The 22254-nt window shown below is 39.9% G+C and overlaps 1 protein-coding gene across 6 annotated transcripts in view; it reads right to left on the bottom strand.

Annotated features, from left to right (window-relative positions):
- PBLD (phenazine biosynthesis like protein domain containing) overlaps positions 1 to 22254 on the bottom strand; it is a 36803-nt gene that overhangs the window by 5768 nt on the left and 8781 nt on the right. For 3 of the 6 annotated variants that reach the window (XM_006070269.4, XM_006070270.4, XM_025284623.3), the window contains exons 2-6: positions 19030 to 19176; positions 9612 to 9711; positions 8853 to 8951; positions 2920 to 3029; positions 2810 to 2839 (exon numbers count right to left, since the gene is read on the bottom strand). In XM_006070269.4, coding sequence (XP_006070331.1) covers positions 2810 to 2839; positions 2920 to 3029; positions 8853 to 8951; positions 9612 to 9711; positions 19030 to 19113 — 423 coding nt within the window. In that variant the 5' untranslated portion in view covers positions 19114 to 19176. Of the gene's footprint in view, positions 1 to 2809; positions 2840 to 2919; positions 3030 to 8852; positions 8952 to 9611; positions 9712 to 11168; positions 11220 to 19029; positions 19177 to 22254 lie in introns of those variants that run through there. The other 3 variants (XM_044942185.2, XM_006070271.4, XM_044942186.2) reach the window with 3 other exon arrangements.

Genomic DNA, 22254 nt, shown 5'->3' on the forward strand with positions numbered 1-22254 from the left:
AGAGTTACGTGGTAGTTGTCTGATTGTCACTAGGTGGTTTCAAGTTCTCTAATCTTCTTTCGGAGAAGGCAATGGCACCCCACTCCAGTACTCTTGCCTGGAAAATCCCATGGACGGAGGAGCCTGGTAGTCTGCAGTCCATGGGGTCGCGAAGAGTCAGACACGACTGAGCGACTTCACTTTCACTTTTCCCTTTCATGCATTGGAGAAGGAAATGGCAACCCACTCCAGTGTTCTTGCCTGGAGAATCCCAGGGACAGGGGAGCCTGGTGGGCTGCCATCTATGGGGTCGCACAGAGTTGGACACGATTGAAGCGTCTTAGCAGCAGCAGCAGCAGCAATCTTCTTTAGGGGCTTAGAAGCTCTAGGTTCCATGGCCAAGATTACTACACAGAAGGTCTGCCTCTGTGACCACTGCTGACCAATGTCCCCCCTCTAGATATGGGCTTAGAAGCTCTAGGTTCCATGGCCAAGACTACTACACAGAAGGTCTGCCTCTGTGACCACTGCTGACCAATGTCCCCCCTCTAGATATGAGGACTCCTACAGCCCAATCCCATCTGCTCTCTGGGCCTCCCAATCTCTCTGAAGGGTAATCCAACCCTCCTCTGCATGGATTCTTATGTCAATTTGAAAGTTTAATTCTCAACTGAGAATATTATTGCCAGTTTCTAGGAACACAAAATGACAATGCATGCATGCTCAGTTGTATCCGGCTCTGTGACCCCAAAGAATGCAGCCCGTCAGGCTCCTCTGTCCACGGGATTTCCCAGTCAAGAATATTGGAGTGGGTTGCCATTTCCTACTCCAGGGGGAATCTTCCCAGCCCAGGAATCGAACCCTTATCTCCTGTGTCTCCTGCATTGGCAGGCAGATTCTTTACCACTGAACCGCCTGGGAAGCTCAAAATGACAATACTCATGATAAATACTTTTCATCATTCCCATTTTACAAATGCTGACCCTGAGGCTTAGAGAGAGCAGGTTAAGTTCTTTCTATCATGAACAAGGTCTACCACTGTAAAGATTTTCTGTTTTTTTTGCCAATATGCTTAAAGCAATTCATTTATGAATTTGGCTTGTCTCCCAAAACCCAAGCCACAAGTGAAGCTGAGTGTAAAAGTAGAATCCATGATGCTTGCTTATATTCTTTGAAAACTTAAAGCAAAACACTAAAGAGATAACAAATGCTATATTCGAAAATTCACTAAGAAAAACCCATTACTACCCGTAATGGGCCATTTCCCAGAATAATTTTTTCTCACGGCACCATTGGCCTGGTCCTGACCTGGGCCCTTCCTGCTCTAAAACCTAAGCACCTGGCTATCCAGGGCTGCTCTGGCCTTCTAGAATCTCCACAAGACAACTGTAGTGCCTACTGCCCTGGGTGACAGTGAGAATTAAATGAAATAATGCATTAAAATGCATGGTACTGCACAGAGGAGACTCTCAAAAATATTCTTTATCATCATCATAATCCTTATCATAAAGCCCCATCCCCACACAGACCCTCTGAGGAGGCTACTATATATATCTTGTCTTCTCTATTGCAGTACCTTTGCTTTTCTGCTCTCTTGCATCAAAGCACAGCCCCGTCATCTCAGCTTTATTCTCTAATGAAGAGATCAGGACACAGACTGCTGCCAGGCTGTTTCCATTCTTTTCTTTCACTCTCAGCCTGCCACATGGCGCTCTCCCCTCCCCCATCTTTCCATGGAGGCTAATCAGATAATGAAGAGTTAGGGAAAACTGGTCAACCTTTTCACCAAATAGATTCAATATTAAAATTCAAACCTCATACCATTTCACACCAGTCAGAATGGCTGCGATCCAAAAGCCTACAAGTAATAAATGCTGGAGAGGGTGTGGAGAAAAGGGAACCCTCTTACACTGTTGGTGGGAATGCAAACTAGTACAGCCACTATGGAGAACAGTGTGGAGATTCCTTAAAAAACTGGAAATAGAACTGCCTTATGATCCAGCAATCCCACTGCTGGGCATACACACTGAGGAAACCAGAAGAGAAAGAGACACGTGTACCCCAATGTTCATCGCAGCACTGTTTATAATAGCCAAGACATGGAAGCAACCTAGATGTCCATCAGCAGATGAATGGATAAGAAAGCAGTGGTACATATACACAATGGAGTATTACTCAACCATTAAAAAGAATACATTTGAATCAGTTCTAATGAGGTGGATGAAACTGGAGCCTATTATACAGAGTGAAGTAAGCCAGAAAGAAAAACACCAATACAGTATACTAACGCATATATATGGAATTTAGAAAGATGGTAACAATAACCCTGTGTACGAGACAGCAAAAGAGACACTGATGTATAGAACAGTCTTATGGACTCTGTGGGAGAGAGAGAGGGTGGGAAGATTTGGGAGAATGGCACTGAAACATGTAAAATATCATGTATGAAACGAGTTGCCAGTCCAGGTTCGATGCACGATACTGGATGCTTGGGGCTGGTGCACTGGGACGACCCAGAGGGATGGTATGGGGAGGGAGGAGGGAGGAGGGTTCAGGATGGGGAACACATGCATACCTGTGGCGGATTCATTTTGATGTTTGGCAAAACGAATACAATTATGTAAAGTTTAAAAATAAAATAAAATTAAAAAAATAATAAAATAAAATAAAATTCAAACCTCAAAGGCACCATGCAGTATTCACCCAAGCTTAAACTAGAACACTTACATTGGTAGAAGGTCTATATTTGAGATCAAATACAACAAATCTTTGTTCAAACAATAACAGATGATCAAATCCCATGGCTCAAGTTTGACTCTTTTTCACGAACCTTTATCAAGTCCTCCACTTCATGCAATTTCTAGATCAGGAAAAAAGACAAAATCATTGTAAAACGGGCACATTGTATACAGTGTGTGGCAATAATTTTAAAAAGCTGACCTGGGGATGGGCTGGATAAAGAGGCAGGTCCAGGACGATACCATCCTCTTCTTTTCTGGCCTTCAGTTCCCCACTCATAGTGACAAAGGTTAGAGTGCTATTCACATTTTCTGGCCAAAAAAAGAATTTTATTTTGTCAAATGTTTGAAAGGAATCAAGAAATAGAAAAATAAACTTTGTTATATAGTTGCATGTCTCTTTTGATCACTTTTAAAGATTCTCTGGCAGTGTCGTTCATTCCAGTAAAGGGGTCCCAGGTTTGGGTTACTGGGGTCTTAGTGGAGAAAACTCTCACTGGATTCTAACTTGAGAACCAAGAACATAACTGATTGGTCTTGACATCATGCTGTGCTCTTGAAAAAATTATTTAATCTCCTTAAACCTCAATTTCCTCATCAATAAAATGGGGTAGTAATTAAACTTATACTAATTTCATTTTACCAATAAAATGGTAAATAATTAAACACAGCTTATAGGGTTGCTACAATGTTTTTTAATGTAGATTATTATATTTTACATATTTTATATACTCCTACAATAGAGTTTATAGAGTTATAAACTACTAGTTTAAGTTATGCCAAAGGGATGACAAATAGAACATACAGGTTATATACAACAGTCTGATATGAACAAATCAATTTTACCATAAACAAGCCAAACTATATATAAAATATTGATTTAAAGATTAGATCACAAACCCTGATACAATATCCCTTCATATTACTGATACAACTTGGGCCGTTTATCTCAGAGGGGATAACATTTTTAGTGAAAACAAGGATTTATGACTTAACTCTTTTCCCTAGTATTTCTGTGAACATATCTCAAAGGTGAGGAAATGTCACATTGCTGATTAGCTTTCACAGAATAAAATTTACATTCTGAAATTCAAAATTTTAGTCTTCTCATTACAATTGGTGTAAGACATCATTATTTACAAAGCATTTTCTCATCTAACCTCAGGCCTACCCTGTGCAAGACTATCAGGACTTTCTTTGTTGCTACTACTCTGCGATTCAACTTCACACGGTGTTCAGTTCTGCTTTCTTGGACTTCCCTGGTGGTCCAGAGGTTAAGAATCTGCCTGCCAGTGCAGGTGACGTGGGTTCAACCCCTGGCCCAGGAAGAATCCCCATGTCACTGCAGGGCAACTGAGCCTGTGAGCGGCAACTACTGAAGCCCATGTGCTCTAGAGCCCGTGCTCCACAACAAGAAAAGCCTCCAAATGAGAAGCCCGTGCACTGCAACTAGAGAGGAGCTCCCACTTACCACAACTAGAGAAAGCCCACACAAAGCAACAAAGACCCAGCACAGTCAAAAATAAGCTAAGTCATTCAAAAAATTGTTTAATTCTAAAAATAATTAATTTGAAAAATTAAAAACTAAAAAAAAAAATTAAATTCTGATTTCTGGTACAAGGGGCATAGTGGGTTGGGGAACAGAAAAAAGTCTGCTTTCTTTACTCCACTAACAATGCTAATCCTAAGAATACTGCCGCTAGTCCTTCCAGCATGCCAATGAGACTGCTTCCAGGGCAAACGTGGCCTATAAGACCTTCACTTATTACCCCCATCTCAGTAACTCCCAATTACAGGAAACTAGTCAAACTAATTACATGGAACACAGCCTTGTCTAACTCAATGAAACTATGAGCCAAACCATGTAGGACCACCCAAGACAGATGGGTCACAGTGGAGAGTTCTGACAAAACATGGTCCTAGAGACAGCAAAGGCAAACCACTTCAGTATTCTTGCCTTGAGAACCCCATGAACAGTATGAAAAGACAAAAAGATAGGACACTGAAAGATGAACTCCCCAGGTTGGTAGGTGCCCAATATGCTACTGGAGAAGAGTGGAGAAATAACTCCAGAAAGAATGAAGAGACAGAGCCAAAGGGAAAACAATGACCAGTTGTGGATGTGACTGGTGATGGAAGTAAAGTCCGATGCTGTAAAGGACAAATATTGCATAGGAACCTGGAATGTTAGGTCCATGAATCAAGGCAAATTGGAAGTGGTCAAATAGGAGACAGCAAGCGTGAACATCAACATTTTAGGAAGCAGTGAACTAAAATGGACTAGATGAGGGAATTTAATTCAGATGACCATTATATCTACTACTGTGGACAAGAATCCCTTAGAAGAAAAGGAGTAGCCCTCATAGTCAACAAAAGAGTCTGAAACGCAGTACTTGGGTGCAGTCTCAAAAACGACAGAATGATCTCTGTTCGTTTCCAAGGCAAATCATTCAATATCACAGTAATCCAAGTCTATGCTCCAACCAGTAATGCTGAAGAAGCTGAAGCTGAACAGTTCTATGAAGACCTACAAGACCTCGAGAACTAGCACCCAAAAAAGATGTCCTTTTCATTATAGGGAACTGGAATGCAAAAGTAGGAAGTCAAGAGATATCTGGAGTAACAGGCAAATTTGGCTTTGAGGTACAAAATGAAGCAGGGCAAAGGCTAACAGAGCTTTGCCGAGAAAACACTAGTCATAGCAAACACCTCTTCCAACAACACAAGAGAAGACTCTACACATGGACATCATCAGATGGTTGATACTGAAATCAGATTGATTATATTCTTTGCAGCCAAAGATGGAGAACCTCTATACAGTCAGCAAAAACAAGACCGGGAGCTGACTGTGGATCAGATCAGGAACTCCTTATTGCAAAATTCAGACTTAAACTGAAGGAAGTAAGGAAAACCAGTAGACCATTCAGGTATGACCTAAATCAAATTCTTTATGATTATACAGTGGAAGTGATAAATAGATTCAAGGGATTAGATCTGATAGACAGAGTGCCTGATGAACTATGGATGGAGGTTTGTGACATTGTACAGGAGGCAGTGATCAAGACCATCCCCAAGAAAAAGAAATGCAAAAAGGCAAAATGGTTGTCTGAGGAGGCCTTACAAATAGCTGAGAAAAGAAGAGAAGCAAAAGGCAAAGGAGAAAAGGAAAGATATACCCATTTGAATGCAGAGTTTCAAGGAATATCACAGAGAGATAAGAAAGCTTTCTTCAGTGATCAAGGAAAAGAAACAGAGGAAAACAATAGAATGGGAAAGACTAGAGATCTCTTCAAGAAAATTAGAGATACTAAGGGAACATTTCAAGCAAAGATGGGCACAATAAAGGACAGAAATGGTATGGACCTAACAGAAGCAGAAGATATTAAGAAGAGGTGGCAAGAATACACAGAAGAATTATACAAAAAAGATAATCTTCATGACCCAGATAACCACGATGGTGTGATCACTTACCTAGAGCCAGACATCCTGGAATGTGAAGTCAAGTGGGGCTTAGGAAGCATCGCTACAAACAAAGCTAGTGGAGGTGATGGAATTCTAGTTGAGCTATTTCAAATCCTAAAAGATGATGCTGTGGAAGTGCTGCACTCAATATGCCAGCAAATTTGGAAAACTCAGCAGTGGCCACAGGACTGGAAAAGGTCAGTTTTCATTCCGATCCCAAAGAAAGGCAATGCCAAACAATGTTCAAATGACCACACAACTGCACACATTTTACACGCTAGCAAAGAAATGTTCAAAATTCTTCAAGCCAAGCTTCAGCAATACATGAACTATGAACTTCCAGATGTTCAAGCTGAATTTAGAAAAGGCAGAGGAACCAGAGATCAAATTGCCAACATCCGCTGGATCATCAAAAAAGCAAGAGAGTTCCAGAAAAACATCTGCTTCTGCTTTATTGACTATGCCAAAGCTTTTGACTGTGTGGATCACAACAAAATGTGGAAAATTCTTAAAGAAATGGGAATACCAGACCACCTGACGTGCCTCCTGAGAAATCTGTATGCAGGTCAAGAAGCATCAGTTAGAACCAGACATGGAACAACAGACAGGTTCCAAATTGGGAAGTCAAGGCTGTATATTGTTACTCTGCTTATTTAACTTATATGCAGAGTATATCAGGCGAAATGCCAGGCTGGATGAAGCACAAGCTGGAATCAAGATTGCCAGGAGAAATATCAATAACCTTAGATACACATATGACACCACTCTTATGGCAGAAAGTGAAGAACTAAAGGGCCTCTTGATGAAAGTGAAAGAGGAGAGTGAAAAATTCGGCTTAAAACTCAACATTCAGAAAACGAAGATCAAGGCATCCGGTCCCATCACTTCATTTCAAATAGATGGGGAAACAGTAGAAACAGTGACAGACTTTATTTTTTTGGGGGCTCCCAAATCACTGCAGATGGTGACTGCAGCCATGAAATTAAAAGATACTTGCTCCTTGGAAGAAAAGCTATGACCAACCTAGACAGCCTATTAAAAAGCAGAGACATTACTTTGGCAACAAAGTCCGTCTAGTCAAGGCTATGGTTTTTCCAGTAGTCATGTATGGCTGTGAGAGTGGACTATAAAGAAAGCTGAGCACTGAAGAATTGATGCTTTTGAATTGTGGTGTTGGGAAAGACTCTTGAGAGTCCCTTGGGCAGCAAGGAGATCCAACCAGTCCATCCTAAAAGAAATCAGTCCTGATTATTCATTGGAAGGACTGATGCTGAAGCCAAAGCTCCATTACTTTGGCCACCTGATACAAAGAACTGACTCATTGGAAAAGACCCTGATGCTGGGAAAGATTGAAGGCAAGTGGAGATGGGGATGACAGAGGATGAGATGGTTGGATGGCATCACCAACTCAATGGACTTGAGTTAGAGTACGCTCCGGGAGTTGGTGATGGACAGGGAAGCCTGGTGTGCTGCAGTCCATGGGGCCACAAATAGTTGGACATGACTGAGCGACTGAACTGAACTGAAGTAACTCCCAAAAGAACTTCTTTTTCAAATCCCCCACTCCCCCAGTTACCCCTCTGTCATATCATCTTGGTTACTTCCTTGTTTGACTTTTTGTTGTCTACACTTGTTCATGGCTACTTCTGTCTCTACTTTGAGGACATTTCCAGGCATCTCTCCTCTGCCCTGTTCCCACAAAGCCCTGATCTTTATTATACCAAGTGTAGCTGAGATGGGAACTGGTAGGATTAAAGTACTGCATCCTTTCTTCACAGGGTAAATGCCTATATAGTTTACCTCATGAATATTTAAAATTCAGGATAAAGAAGCTTTTATTGTGAAATGAATTTCAGTGTGGGTGGGGACACATTTGGGGAAAAGTATGTCTTTTAGTTCCCCAGTATTAAGTGAAAGTCACTCAGTCATGTCTGACTCTTTGCAACCCCATGGACTATACCGTCCATGGAATTCTCCAGGCCAGAATACTGGAGTGGGTCGCCTTTCCCTTCTCCAGGTGATCTTCCCAACCCAGGGATCGAACCCAGGTCTCTGGCATTGTGGGCAGATTCTTTACCAGCTGAGCTACTGCCTTGCAAGCTGTCCTCCTGTGTTGGTCACAGAGACCAGAGAGCTCCTATTTAAAAGAAAACGGTAGGACTTCCCTGGTGATACAGTGGATAAAAATCCGCCTGCCAATGCAGGGGACATGCGTCCAACCCTTGGTCTGGGAGGGAGGATGCCATAGAGGAATTAAGACTGCATCCCACAACTGCTGAAGCCCCTGCGCCTGGAGCCTGTGCTCCGAAACAAGAGAAGCTGCCACCAGGAGAAGCCCACGCACCACAACCAGAGAGTAGCCTCCACGGGCCGCAACTAGAGAAGGCCCGTGCACAGCAACAGAGACCCAGCGCAACCAAAAGTAAATAAATAAAATAAACTATAAACGAAACAAAGTGGCATTACAGAGAACAGCACCATGGCTATTCAACATGCCTGAAAAATCAAAGTGTTCTTGAAGGTTGCTGTTTTTGTTTCTATATAATAAATCATGTGAAACAAACTTTGCAGTCTTTATACCAGTCACTTTGGTTCACAGGAAAAAAATGTATGAGCGTTTTTTAAAATATTTCTATTTACTAATTGGTAAGTTATAAAAGAAAATCATATTACTTATTTTGTAAAACAGCACAGCTGCAGAAGCCAGGGTAGCGTGGCCACAGAGAGGAACCTCATTCTGTGGTGTAAACCACCTTAATCCAAAGCAGGAACCTTCAGAGGAGAAAAACCAAAGAGAGATGAGATCATTTCCATACAAGGGGGTTGAAAGTTTTCATTTTCTTATTCTTTTCTAAACATTGCAGTAGGGTAATTAATCACTGAAACGTGTTGTGAAAAGGAGGAGCAAAGTCTAGGCAAGACCTCTGTTGCTGCTGCTGCTGCTAAGCCACTTCAGTAGTGTCCGACTCTGTGCGACCCCAGAGATGGCAATGCACCAGGCTCCCCTGTCCCTGGGATTCTCCAGGCAAGAACACTGGAGTTGCCATTTCCTTCTCCAATGATTGAAAGTGAAAAGTGAAAGTGAAGTCGCTCAGTCACGTCTGACTCTCAGCGACCCCATGGACTGCAGCCTACCAGGCTCCTCCATCCATGGGATTTTCCAGGCAAGAGAAGTGGAGTGGAGTGCCATTGCCTTCTCCGAAGCAAGACTTCTAGGCCTCTGCAATGCTAGATCTGAATCTGAAACATTCAAATTCATCAGCATCTGCTCCCTTAGATGAACTGAAAATCAAATTAGAAGCTCCCCCACCTTCCTTATCTGCATGCAAAGAATAAATGGACATTTTTCTTAAATATTATTCCCCCACTGGAAAAACAGTTTCTGGTACCATTCAGGAATTGTTTTAAAAGAAAAGAAAAAAGTGTATTTACTTTGTGTAAAGTTGTCATTTGGGTGTAGCTTTCGGATAAAAGCCGTTTCGGAGAGGTTCATCTCCTTTGCAATTTTTTGATGCAAGTCTTCATCCAGTTTCTAAATTAGAAGCAAAAGGTTAGTGAGATTCTAGAAACACAAATCAGACTTCCTTGAACAGCAACTACCACTAGTAAGAAAAAAAAAGTTTATTAATATTAAAAGTTATATACTTTAAAATTTTTTTAATGTAAAAAAGAATTTTAAAAAGTCATATACTTTTAAAGTAAATAATCACCAAGAAATTTAAGGCACTTTTATAGATTGTTTTTCAGAAATCCATGCATGTAGCACCACGTGAAGAGCTGTGGAAGCTAGAGCAGATTCTGAAAAACCTACCAGCCTGGGCTATCCTTTGTCAGATTACTATCTAGTCTATCAGAGAGATCGTGCTCTCTTCTAAAAACAATTGCTACAAACAGAAACTCCACAATCTATCATTCCTGCTGGATGAAGAGATGTTAGGTGCCCACTCTGAGCAGACTGGACCACCCTGACCTCATTTATGCACGTTACACTCCCTTTAATGAGTCAGGCTCAAGTCAGAGATCACCTCCTCCAGGAAGCCTTCCAGACTGCTGCCTCCTTCCCAGTTCTTACACCACCTGAAATTACCTACTATGCCCCTTTACTGGCTGTACCCCCAACCTCTGACTCAGAATTCTATGAGAGCACCACTGTGCTACTTTGCTTTGTCCTGGTTTAGAGCAATGCTTGTATTTATCCTGGTATGGTAGGAGCTCAATAAATATTTGCTGAGAGAATTCAGTATTCATTTAATTTGCATTTTTAAAACACTCAACATAGATATTTTTATCCACTTACAGATAAAAAAATTAAACACAAAAAGTTTGTGTAATGTCCTAACATATATACATACATATACACATACACACATTCCTCTTAACTCAAGGAAAAAAATGAGTCAAAGTATAGATTTTCTTTTTGAGAATGAAAATCAATTTTTTTAATCAACAAGATGCTCACTACTTATATTCTGAATTCTAAAGACATCTCAAGATATTAACTATATTCCAATAAAAATTAATTATAAAAAGAGAAATCTCAAGATAAACGCATCTTTGCCTTTGCCAAAATTATTATTCTTGAGCTTCTGAAACCCAGAAATAAGAATTGAAACTTTATTCTAATAAGTTCAGAATTTACTTATCTGAGTTACGCCAAGTTAAACATCCTTGTCTTTTAGTTGATTCGAACTCTTTTTCCGTGTACTCATACAACATTACAAAGATGTTTACCTATTAAAGTTTATGTATTGAGAAAAGGCATATAAGACACAAAACAGCAGTTACAAAAAATTAGTCATAAATTCTTAACTATCAGCTGATGTAAAAATCTTCACAGGAGACTTACTAAGCTTTTCTTAAAAGAGCACTGTATTCAAAATGTGTAGAAACTCTGTAGCCCTACAGAAAGAGAAATCACTTAAGAAATTGATACTTATTTTCTGAAAACCGAAACAGAACACAATGAGTTTTTGTTTGTTTTTTACTTACCATTTTTCTTTCAAAAGATTTAATCCAATAATGCATATAAAGCACTCATCAGAGTGCCCAACACATAGTTAAGTACTTGAAAAATGTTACCTTTTTATTTTGAGTGGCTCAAAGTCAGTGCTTTAACTTGACATACTGCACTACCTCCCCATAACAAAGAAACTATTATTATCCCTTCAACATGCTACAGGCAGAAAAACCAATTTCTATAAAATAAAATTCTGCAACATTTCTGAGGAAAAGGAGCCATCAATCAATTACCCATGCTGTGCTGAGCCAGCAGCATCAGCACCACTTTCAAGGGAATTGGTCAGAAATGTAGAGTCTCAAGCCCCACCCCAGACCTTCTGAATCAGAATCTCCATCTTAATCAGAAACCAGATGATCTGTGTGCACATTAACGATTGGGGAGCCCTGATGTATAAGAGCTGGCCCTGGGTTCAAGAGCCTTAGCCTGTCAGCTGAGGAGTCAAGACAGATACAGAAAGCAGCAGTAGGCCACACCAAAGAGTAGTAACTGAGATATATGGATTTTAATATTAAGTTCCCTAGGACTTTAAAGGTGAGGACTTAAGCCGGACCTAGCAAAAGGTCAGATTTGGGTGAGCTGGACAGGAAAAACTGGGCAAAAGTTTTGAATTAGAGATGCTTCTTGGGCAAGTCACTTGACTTCACTTTGCTCTCCTCCCGTTATATCTTTGATTCTCTAGGATTCTGCAAGTTGAGGTAAGGAGAATTAGGACGGTAGGAATGAAGTGGAATGAGCACATGTCACACCTGTGGACACCTGTGGGGCTAGGGAGTGAGAAGTCCTACCTGAGTAGAGGAGATTGAGTGCTGCTGGGGCCGACAAGACAATGTTCAGAAGTGAGCTCAAGTTGCTTTTCCATGGTTTGTAGAATGTTCTCCATGGAAACTGGCCTACCTGCCCATGCATATAACACCTTAATGAAACTGGGAGCCATTTAATTTCCTAGGGCTGAGTCTGCAATCATCAGCTTCAAAGGTAACTGAAGGGCTGATGAAGAAAAACATGGACTTGTCTCCTTGACTGCAGGAACCTGAGTGCTTGCCAGTCCTTCCTCTATCTAATTTGGCCAAACTTCCTATCCTTGTCCTTCCTTTCTTTGCCTATTGCTTCCCTCGACCTTTAGGACCAGAGTTTCTAAAAGTATTAAAGAGTTTCACATTTTAGCCAAGATCACCATCTTTTGGTAGTAGATTCTTTTGCAAATTCCTTTTGCACACCAGTTAAAACACACACTCCACTGACCATCAGCTCTCTAATCCTCTCTGGTTTGGTATATTTCACCAGCTACAATTTTAATTTCTGTCCCAGGACACTGAAAATACATCTGCTATTTGCCGGAGGTGCCAGAGACAATAAAAAGTTTGGTAGTCGCAGCCCTCAGTATGCACCACCAAGTGGCTGAATTTCTACACTGGAACCAAAGAGCAAAATAATGGTGAATCATGAGAAGATTAACATTGCTTCAACTTGGAGAGCTTTAGGGAAAAAAAAAAGAATGAGACTACATTCATTAACAATACTGAAGTTTGGTTCCAATACAAAAATGTTGTATTGGAACCAAAAATATAAAATGTTTCCATTTTACACTATAAGCTTATTTTCAAATGTAACACACAATAGTTACAAGCTGAACCAATAACCGTTAATTCTCTTGCTTTAATATCCATTTCTCTTTGCCAATCTCACAAGAGTCAAGTTTCCAGCAGTAAAAAGAGAGCCATGTTTGTTTTTCTGAGTTGCAATGCACTGTGTTGGGACACTGATGTTCTATCAACCATACAGCTCGCAAAAGATTAATAATCAGAAAATCACAGTAAAGTTTTAAAATACTCCCACCTTGTGGCAGTTTAGAAATATGACAGCCTAAACAGGACAGTCTTGCTCTCCGTCTGTTCATTTGTCCCTCTGCTTTCTTTCTAGCAAAGGAAAAGCACTTGGATGTAGAAAGTTCTAAATCATTCAGGAAGAAACAGGAGATTCCTTCTGAGACACTGGGTTTCCGATTGCAAAGTTATATCCACACAATGCAGCACTCAAGCTGCAAGTCATCTTCAGTTGTTCCTAAATACTTTGGCCACCTGATGTGAAGAGCCGACTTGTTGGAAAAGACCCTGACGCTGGGTAAGACTGAGGGCAGGAGGAGGAGATGACAGAGGATGAGATGGTTAGGTAGCATCATCAACTCAATGGAGATGAATTTGAGCAAACTCTGGGAGAGACTGAAGGACAGAGAAGCCTGGCATGCTGCAGTTCATGGGGATGCAGAGTCAGACATGAGTTAGTGACTGAACAATGAATCTTATATGCCTTGTCTCTACAGCTCCATCATAGAACCTAAAGCACATACTTGCATTGCATGCCCTGCCCATCCCATCCCATCAGTGAAAACAAAAGATCCATAATCGTTGGCCAAGACTTCCCCAGTGGCGCAGTGGATAAGAATTCACCTGCCAATGCAGGGAACACAGGTTCAACCTCTGGTCCAGGAAGATTCTACACGCCATGGAGCAAGAAAGCCACAACTACTGAAGCCCTTGCACCTAGAGCCTGTGCTCTGCAACAAGATAAGCCACCTCAATGAAAAGCCCAGGTACCGCAACTAGCGAGTAACCAGCCCCAGCTCACTACAACTAGAGAAAGTCTGCTTACAGCAATAAAGACACAGTACAGCCAAAAATAAACTAAAAGATAAATAAATAAATACCTGTTGGCTTCTTCGACTAGAACTCCTAGAAGAAGATTCTGCATAATACAATTGATTATACTATTTCCACTTTCACTCAACAGATATTTAATGTCTTCCATGTGCCAGGCCCTAGATGTTGGAACAAGTCAGAATAGATTAAGATCTCATAGAATGTCCAGAAGTGAGGAAGACAGGCGTTGAGTGAATTATAAGGCTGATGCATGTTACCAGCTGGGAAGGGGCGCTGTGGGAGAATATCTAGCAGTGAATACGCCAGTAGTGAGTGCGTGTGCATGCTCAGTCGTGTCTCACTCTTTGTGACCCCGTGGACTGTAGCCTGACAGGTTCTTCTGACCATAGAATTTTCCAGGCAAGAATACTAGAGTGGGTTGCCATTTCCTCCTCCAGAAGATCTTCCTGACCCAGGGATCAAACCCACGTCTCTTGCGTCTTCTGCATTGGCAGGCAGATTCTTTACCACTGTGCCACCTGGGAAGCACCAGTAGTGAATATAGTGGGTTAAAAGCATGGACCCTGCAGTCAGGCAGACGTGGGGTGGGATTCTGAAGTTAGCCACTTAGATAAACTGCTTAACCTTTCTCTGCTTCTGTCTTCTCATCTGTAAAATGGGGATTAATAATAAAACCTACTCATAAAGTGGTTGTGAGGGTGAAATGAAATATGAAAACTAATTAACACAGTATGTGTCTGGCTGAACGTGCCTGAAATCACTGCCCCCAGCTGAGAGTTTTGTTCTAGAAGTCAGTCAGGATACTTGGGAAGCAGAGATCACCACACTAGCATTTCCTCTTCCTTTGCATTGCTCTCTTTCTTCAAATACTTGGCAAAGAAAAACGCTTCAGTGTCCTGGAAGAATCTTCTCTGCACTCTGCATCCTTCTTCTGAGCATAAAACTGAGATACAAGGTTGCAACTCTCTAGAAACCCCAGGAGTCTCTGACCTAGTCTGGTCACACTGAGTCAGTAATCCTCTCTAAGAAAGGATGCCAAGTGTGGAAATGGCCACTGCATGTGAGTTAAAGCATGGATTGAACTCAGGATGGAGTTCACACCTTTTTTCATTTAAATACATAACCTACCAAGCTATAAAAGTGGCTTTTGGTTATACCTAACTTTACCCAGGAAAACCAGAAAAGCAAGTAATTTAGGAACTAAAACTAAGCTTTTCTACTTAAAAGTGTGAAGCCAATCCTCCTTGCTGTCACTGGAAATGATTATTAGTGTTTAAAAGAATAAAAATGCACATCTATGAGCATCCCATTTGATCCTAGCAGTGTCCTGCTCATGGTAGATAGCCAGGAAATGCCAGTTGAAATGGAATAAATGTATACGCTGGGCCTTGAAGTTGTTCTTATGGATAATTTAAACAGGAAAACTCCAGAATAAACCTCTCGTTAGAGAAGGTATCTTTTGAAACAATGGTTCTCAACTGGGGGCAATTTTTGATTGTCATGGCTCGGGGAGTAGGGGAAGACTACTGTCATTTAGTGGGTCAAAGCCCAGGACCTGCCAAACATTTAACAACAGACATGACACCTCACACAGTAAAGAACTTCCCAGTCCAAAAGGTTAATTACACATTTGAGAAGCTCTGCCCTAAAAGCACACACACATATATATACATACACACACACACACACACACACGCGTGCAAAATCTTAAGGTTTTGTTAGAATATGAGGGAGAATAAATATGGGCTCCTTACTTTTGTTGGTATGTTATTTTCACTAACTAGTAAAGCAGGTTTACAGGAAAATAAACCACCTCTTATCATGACCACAGCCCGATAACCTATTCGAATAGCTGATCAGGAATTCCTATAGCTTTTAACACAGCTGTCATTCTAATGTATCTATTTCATTTTTTAAAATATTGTTTTTATACACTTTCTATGTCTAAGTGAAAACTCACTCCAGTATTCTTGCCTGTAGAATCCCATGGACAAAGGAGCCTGGCAGGCTACCGAGTTGCAAGAGTCAGACACTTAGCGACTAAACCACCACATCTAGTCATTACTGTAAAATTGTCAGGCATCTGAGAACAGCCATCAGCTTTTGAAGTTTTAAATATTTTTTTCAAATATCTGTTTCATATTACTTACATTTAGCCCTTAATCTGTTTTTGCTTTCACCTAATACACAGTGTTGCTCATGTGAAGATTTAAAAAATTGACTTGTCTAGGGCTTCCCTGGTGGCTCAGACAGTAAAGAATCTGCCTTCAATGCAGGAGACCTGGGTTTGATCCCTGGATTCGAAGATACCCTGGAGAAGGGAATGACTACCCACTTCAGTATTCTTGCCTGGAGAATTTCATGGACAGAGGAGCCTGGAGGGCTATAGTTCATGGGGTCGCAAAAAGTCGGACATGGCTGAGCCACTAACACTTTCACTTCACTTTCACAGTGTTCCTCAAGTGAAGATTTGAAAAAGAGACTTATCTAGAAGGGCCATGACAAAACACTTGAGAATATTGTAGAAGTTCTGGGAATGTTGTTACCCAGAAAGTTTTCCTTTTCTTCCAGCAGTCTCTTATCAAGTATTTTAAAAGTTCAAAGTACAATTATCTAGTCTTTAGTCTGTCTACCAAGTTTTTCATAGTATCATCTCAGTCAAATTTTAAATAATTTTAAACAAAACAAAATGAAAAAGAATATTCCTTTGAAACCCTGAACTTAAAATCTGAAGTATTTTCTCACCCATAAAAATGCAAGTTGCTCCATGCTCTGGTCCCCAGGGGACCTAGTACCTGGTCTTTCGGCCTCTGTGGTGACTACGGGAAAATGATCAGGTTTATGCGTCTGTTTCCCCTGCTAGACTCTGAGCATCTCAAGGACAGGCAGACTTATCGGTCTCGGTACCTCCCGTCCCTGCCCCAGAGCCTGGCCCACAGCAGGTGTCAACAAACATTTGTAGAATACGTAACGACAGGCTAAATGCCTACTGAGTTGTGGGCAGCATTATAAGGCTTAGTCCTTATCTGTCTCTGATATTTCCTGAGTTCACCTGTGTTCGAAATTCTAGGTGCTTCAAGTGCCCGCTGTCTCTAGCTGTGGGTAAAAAAATTCAAAGGGCGGAACAACAGTTTCTCCTTTCATTTCATTTTAATGTTTATTGATTATGCACTGGAGAAAGTGCTAAGTTAACCTTCAGGAAAGGAGATCCTCAAGTCTACAGAAAACTAGCAAACCAATCTTTAAATACCTGTTCAGTTGTCCTGGACTGGCCATCAAACCAGCCTCATCTCACAGGTCTAAGGCACAGAAATGAACTCAGAGACTCTAGAGAGCATTCCTGATCGCAGACTTCCTTTTCTTCCTTTCATACTGAAGCATATTGCTTTGAACTATGCTAAGTTTTTTATTTAAATTTGTATTTCCTAGTTTTTCCAAATATATAAATAACATGCAAAATATATTTTAATAGAGAGTGAAAGAGAGAGAGAGATCCTAAGTCTGGAGTTTAGTGAATGTACTAGAGGTGAGAAGGAATACATTGAGGAATAATATTAATTCCTGGTAAAAACTGAGTGCATAAATCACTTAAAACTTTTTTCAAAACTGTTCTAGAATATTACATGGGAATATGGGATAAATACACTAAGGCTTTTTTTTTACACTAAGACTTTTGACAAGTAGATTTAGTCAATTCCACAAGCCCTTGATGTGAAGCTGTGTGTGTCACATTGCTTCTAAAGGAAGTTCAGGATTTAGAATCCTGCTGTTAGCTATTCTCTCACTATTACTCCCAAGTTCTTATGTTACTTGATAAAGTCTATTAATGTTATTACTTTCTGCACTGTGTGGTTGGAAAATGCCAGCCACAGGGCTGCATAATGAATGCATTGTTAAGGTAAGATGGGGACTTTGATTACCATATTGCTGCTTTATTTGAGGGAGAAAATAAAATATATAAGGACTCTATTAACAACATTCACCGGTCTCAGTAAAACTGCAGCTATTCTCCATGTTGATTTACACTAGAGTCACCTGGGGAGCTTTAAAAACCAGTGCTGCTTGGGTCTCACCCCCCAGAGAGTCTGTTGTGACTGGTTGGGCACAGGAATTTTTAAACCACCTCAGGTGATTTTAATCTGCAACCAGCTTGATGTTTACTGCCCTTGAAGGCCCCAACTTAATAAGACTTACTCAAGATCATCAACTGCTTACTGCGTAGTTGACATAATTCTCAGATACTCTACTCTTGTACTAACTGCTCTGAGTGGAAGGGTACATTGACTTGTTTCCTACTACCCAGGTAACAACACAAAGCAGCTAAGGTCAAGGAATATTTAACTATTCTGTTAATACTTATCTAACCAGAGAGCCTTTTTCCCCCCTTCATTGCACCATGTAGCATGTGGAACTCTCCCAACTAGTGACTCAACCCATGTCCCCTACAGTGAAAGCTGGAGTCTTAATCACTGGACCACCAGGGAAGTCCTCAAAGAGCCATTTTTAAATTGAGATTTTCAGTAAACTGAGTTCTCACTATGTTAGAGCTTAATTCCTTTCTATCTTTCTACTAAATTACTTAATTCCTTGCAAAATGTCTCATCTTTTTGGTCCAGAAAAGAATTTCTAATTGTCTGAACTATAGGTAAGATTAAAAATATACAGCTAGAATCTTTTATGCTAAATGTAGTATCAGCCATATTCAGTCACATAAAACTCATCTAATTTCATTGTCTTCCACATTTGGTGCTCATTAAATGAAAATCCAGTGGCTACATTAATGGATGAGTTTTCTTTTTTTTTTTTTTTTGGTCTAGGGATAGAATCTGTGCCCCCTGCGGTGAAAGTCTTAACCAGTGAACCACCAGGGAAGTGCCACCTACTCCTGTTTTTGGTATTTTTTTTTTAATTGGCTCTAGTTCTTCTTTACATAAACCTTAATTTTCTAGACATGCCCATCCATCTAGATATAAGCAGTCTTATCATATAATTTGGTTAAAATCAACTTGCAGACATGAACATTGTTGATACCATTTGACAGAGAACACAACCCAGGAAGGTAAACGAACAAGTGGGTCTGATTTTTTCTTTTCTTTTTTTTTTTTAAGAAAAACTTGGTTCTACAAGCATCTAGGATTTCAGGCACTGTACTTCAAAGCAAAATACTACTTACATTTTCTAGGAGGCAAACAGCAGCCGGATTCCCACGAAATGCTTTTGTTGTGAATGCATCTGCTATGAAAATAGGGAGCTTCATTTTCTTTGTAAGCTGTTTCTGCAAACTCTCAAAACTGTTTGTAGACTTCTTTCCCTTTTATTGCTACAAAAAAATCAAAAAGTTAATGTTTTACTTGATGCAAAGAAACAACTAACATTTCCAAGTACAAAGTCAATTCTAATACACCTGCATTTAAAGATAAGTAATCCTTTGATTTATTTTAAGCCTCTAGATTGAATTTGCTTTAAAATACTGGATGAATAGAATATTTTCTTTTCATAGTGTTCATGTGCTTAACATAGCTATATTCTTAGAGTAGCCAAAACTAGCATAAACTATGTTGTTAGTGAAGTATGCAAAACTTCTAAAGAGCATATATGTTGCTGATAGTTTACCAATGAATATTACTGCCCTTTTAAAATGATGCATTTTTTCTAATTATATAAAAAAATGCCCATCATAAAAAACTTGGAAAATCAAAAAAATGAATCATAACCATGCAAATCAGCAATAACTTTTTTTGGACTTAACATAGTCAAAGGAACCTCATGTTTTAATTTTGTGTTATTTTATAAATCTGCAATTGGAGGCTTTTTAGAGTTTATGATATAGATATGTTAAAATTAAGCTTTTTATTATAAGAATAATACTTTCTCTTTACTTAAAACCTATAAAATATACAAAAATGGTGTGGCGGGTGTGAAGAATCTTCTGTATCTTCATGCTGTGGAGATAAACTGTTCACATTCTGGGTATTTCCTTTGCTTTTACTAGAAAGCATGGATTTTGTCATAGGTAGGGAAGAATTCCTCTCTCTCAAAGTTACAGAACTTTTAAAAAACTCAGCAAACTATGGGGTGTTTTGCTTAAATATAAAAGAAATTAACCCATCCTAACATGTATCTCGTGTTCTCAAGGAGATGAGGATAAACAATGGCTAGGCAGCTCCCAGGTCTACAGAGTTGTTTTCTTTTTCTTTTGTTTATTATACAAGGGTTTTGCTTAACTTTCTTGCCAAATTGCCTACTTTTTTCTGCCTTTTTTTTAGGCATAACTGATGTATTACTTTCAGGTTTACAATATAACGATCCAATATTCGTATATATTAGGAAATGACCTACCACAAAAAGTCTAGTTAATCTATCACCAAACATAGTTACAAAAAAAGGGTTTTTTTTTTTTCTCCGTGTGGTGGAATTTGAAGATCTAGTCTCTTAGCAACTTTCAAATATTCAGTACATTATTATTAACTATGGTCACAATGCTGCACATGACATTCCAAGAACTAATTTATTTTATAGGTACAAGTTTGTGCCTTTGGAACCCTTTCAAGAAACTTGGGTAAGTCTGCACTTTTTGACCTCCTAGCAATAATAGTATTAATATTTAAGATACAGTTTTTAATCATAATTTTTAGCAAGGAATTCTAGCCAGTGAGGAGACCAATGTAAAAATTATAAAATGTAAAATACAAAAGGAAAAGATATATATAAAATGCTTAGGAACACAAGGAGAGAGCAATAACTCTTCCCAGGAGACAGTCAGAGGGAGCTCCAGAAATGAGCTCCCAGAGCTATCATCCAGAGATGACATTTGAGTGAGTCCAAAAATACACACACACACACACAACTATCCAGCGGTTCCATAGGTGGGAAAGGCATTTTGGGTAGAGTGCATAGATTAATCCCAGGCCAAGCAATTTGATATAGAAATAGATATGCAAGAGGAAAGGAGATTGCAGAGATGAGGCTATCGAGATCTGCTGGAGTCAATGTTCATGAAGGAGCAGATATATGTAGACTTATAGCTGATTAATATGGTTGTACAGCAGAAACCAACACAAGATTGTAAAGCAATTATCCTCCAATTAAACTTTAAAAAAAATTTTTTTTAATAGATAACCTACAAGGACCTACTGTACAGCACAGAGAACACTGCTCAGTATTCCATAATACAGGCTTTCCAGGTGGGCCAGTGGTTAGGAATCTGCCTTGCAAAGCAGAGGATGCCGATTTGATCCCTGGTCTGGGAAGATCCCACATGCCAAGATGCAACTAATAAGCTCATGGGCCACAACTACTGAGTCAACACACACTGCCACTACTGAAGCCTGCACACTCTAGAGCCTGGGCTCCACAAGAGAAGCCACCACAATGAGAAGCCATCACACTGCAGCTGGAGAGTAGTCCCCACTCTCCGTAACTAGAGAAAGCCCTTGTACAGCAAGGAAGACCCAGCTCAGCCATAAATAAATAAATAAATAAAAGTATTCTGTAATAACCTAAATGGGAAAACAATTTGAAAAAGAATAAATATATGTATATGTATAACTGAATCACTTAGCCATACACTTGAAACTAACACAACATTGTTAATCAACTATGCTCCAATATAAAAATTTTTTAAATGTTAAAAAAAAAGAAGAAATTCAAAATTCAGTTCAACAGCTACTATGTGGCAGGCCAATTCCAAAGCTAGGTACCAGGGAGAGGAGAGAGTCTCATGAATGAGCCATATGCCTCTACTCTGAGAGTCTAATCTAGAGTTTGTTTTTGAAGATGTCTCTCTTTTTTCTCTCTCTCTCTCCTTAAAATTAATTTTGGTTTCATTTCTATAAGAAAAATGCAGACTTATTTGATGGGAATTGTGTTGAATCTGTGGATTACCTTGAGTTGTAAAATCATTTTAAAGATCTTCTTTTAATCCAAGAACATGAGTGTATGACTGCTAAGCTGCTTCAGTCATGCCCAACTCTGCAATCCCATGGATTGTAGCCCACCAGGCTCTGCTTCTCCAGGCAAGAATACTGGAATGGATTGCCATGCCCTCCTCCAAGGGATATTTCCCACTCGGGATCAAACCTGAGTCTCTCATGTCTTCTGCATTGGCAGGCAGGTTCTTTACCACTAGTGCCATGTGGGAAGCCCCAAGAAGATGGGTATATCTTTCCAAAAGAAGAAAAGAAAAGGGCAGGCTTAACTTCCTCCTGAATTGCTGAGAGAAAATTTGAGGCAGGTAAAGTTTAAGCAACTTGCCTTTCTTTACCCAGTAAATGGGCTTGCACAAATTTTGGCATCCTGGTCAATCTAATGGCTGGTCCTGAGCTGCAGCTTTCAGGCAGAGCTCTGGGCACTATCCAGCAGGGTGCTTTTCAAATGATCCAAAGAATTAATTTATCCT

The sequence above is a fragment of the Bubalus bubalis genome, chromosome 4, assembly GCF_019923935.1.
Source record: "Bubalus bubalis isolate 160015118507 breed Murrah chromosome 4, NDDB_SH_1, whole genome shotgun sequence".
In the NCBI taxonomy this organism is placed as follows: domain Eukaryota; kingdom Metazoa; phylum Chordata; class Mammalia; order Artiodactyla; family Bovidae; genus Bubalus; species Bubalus bubalis.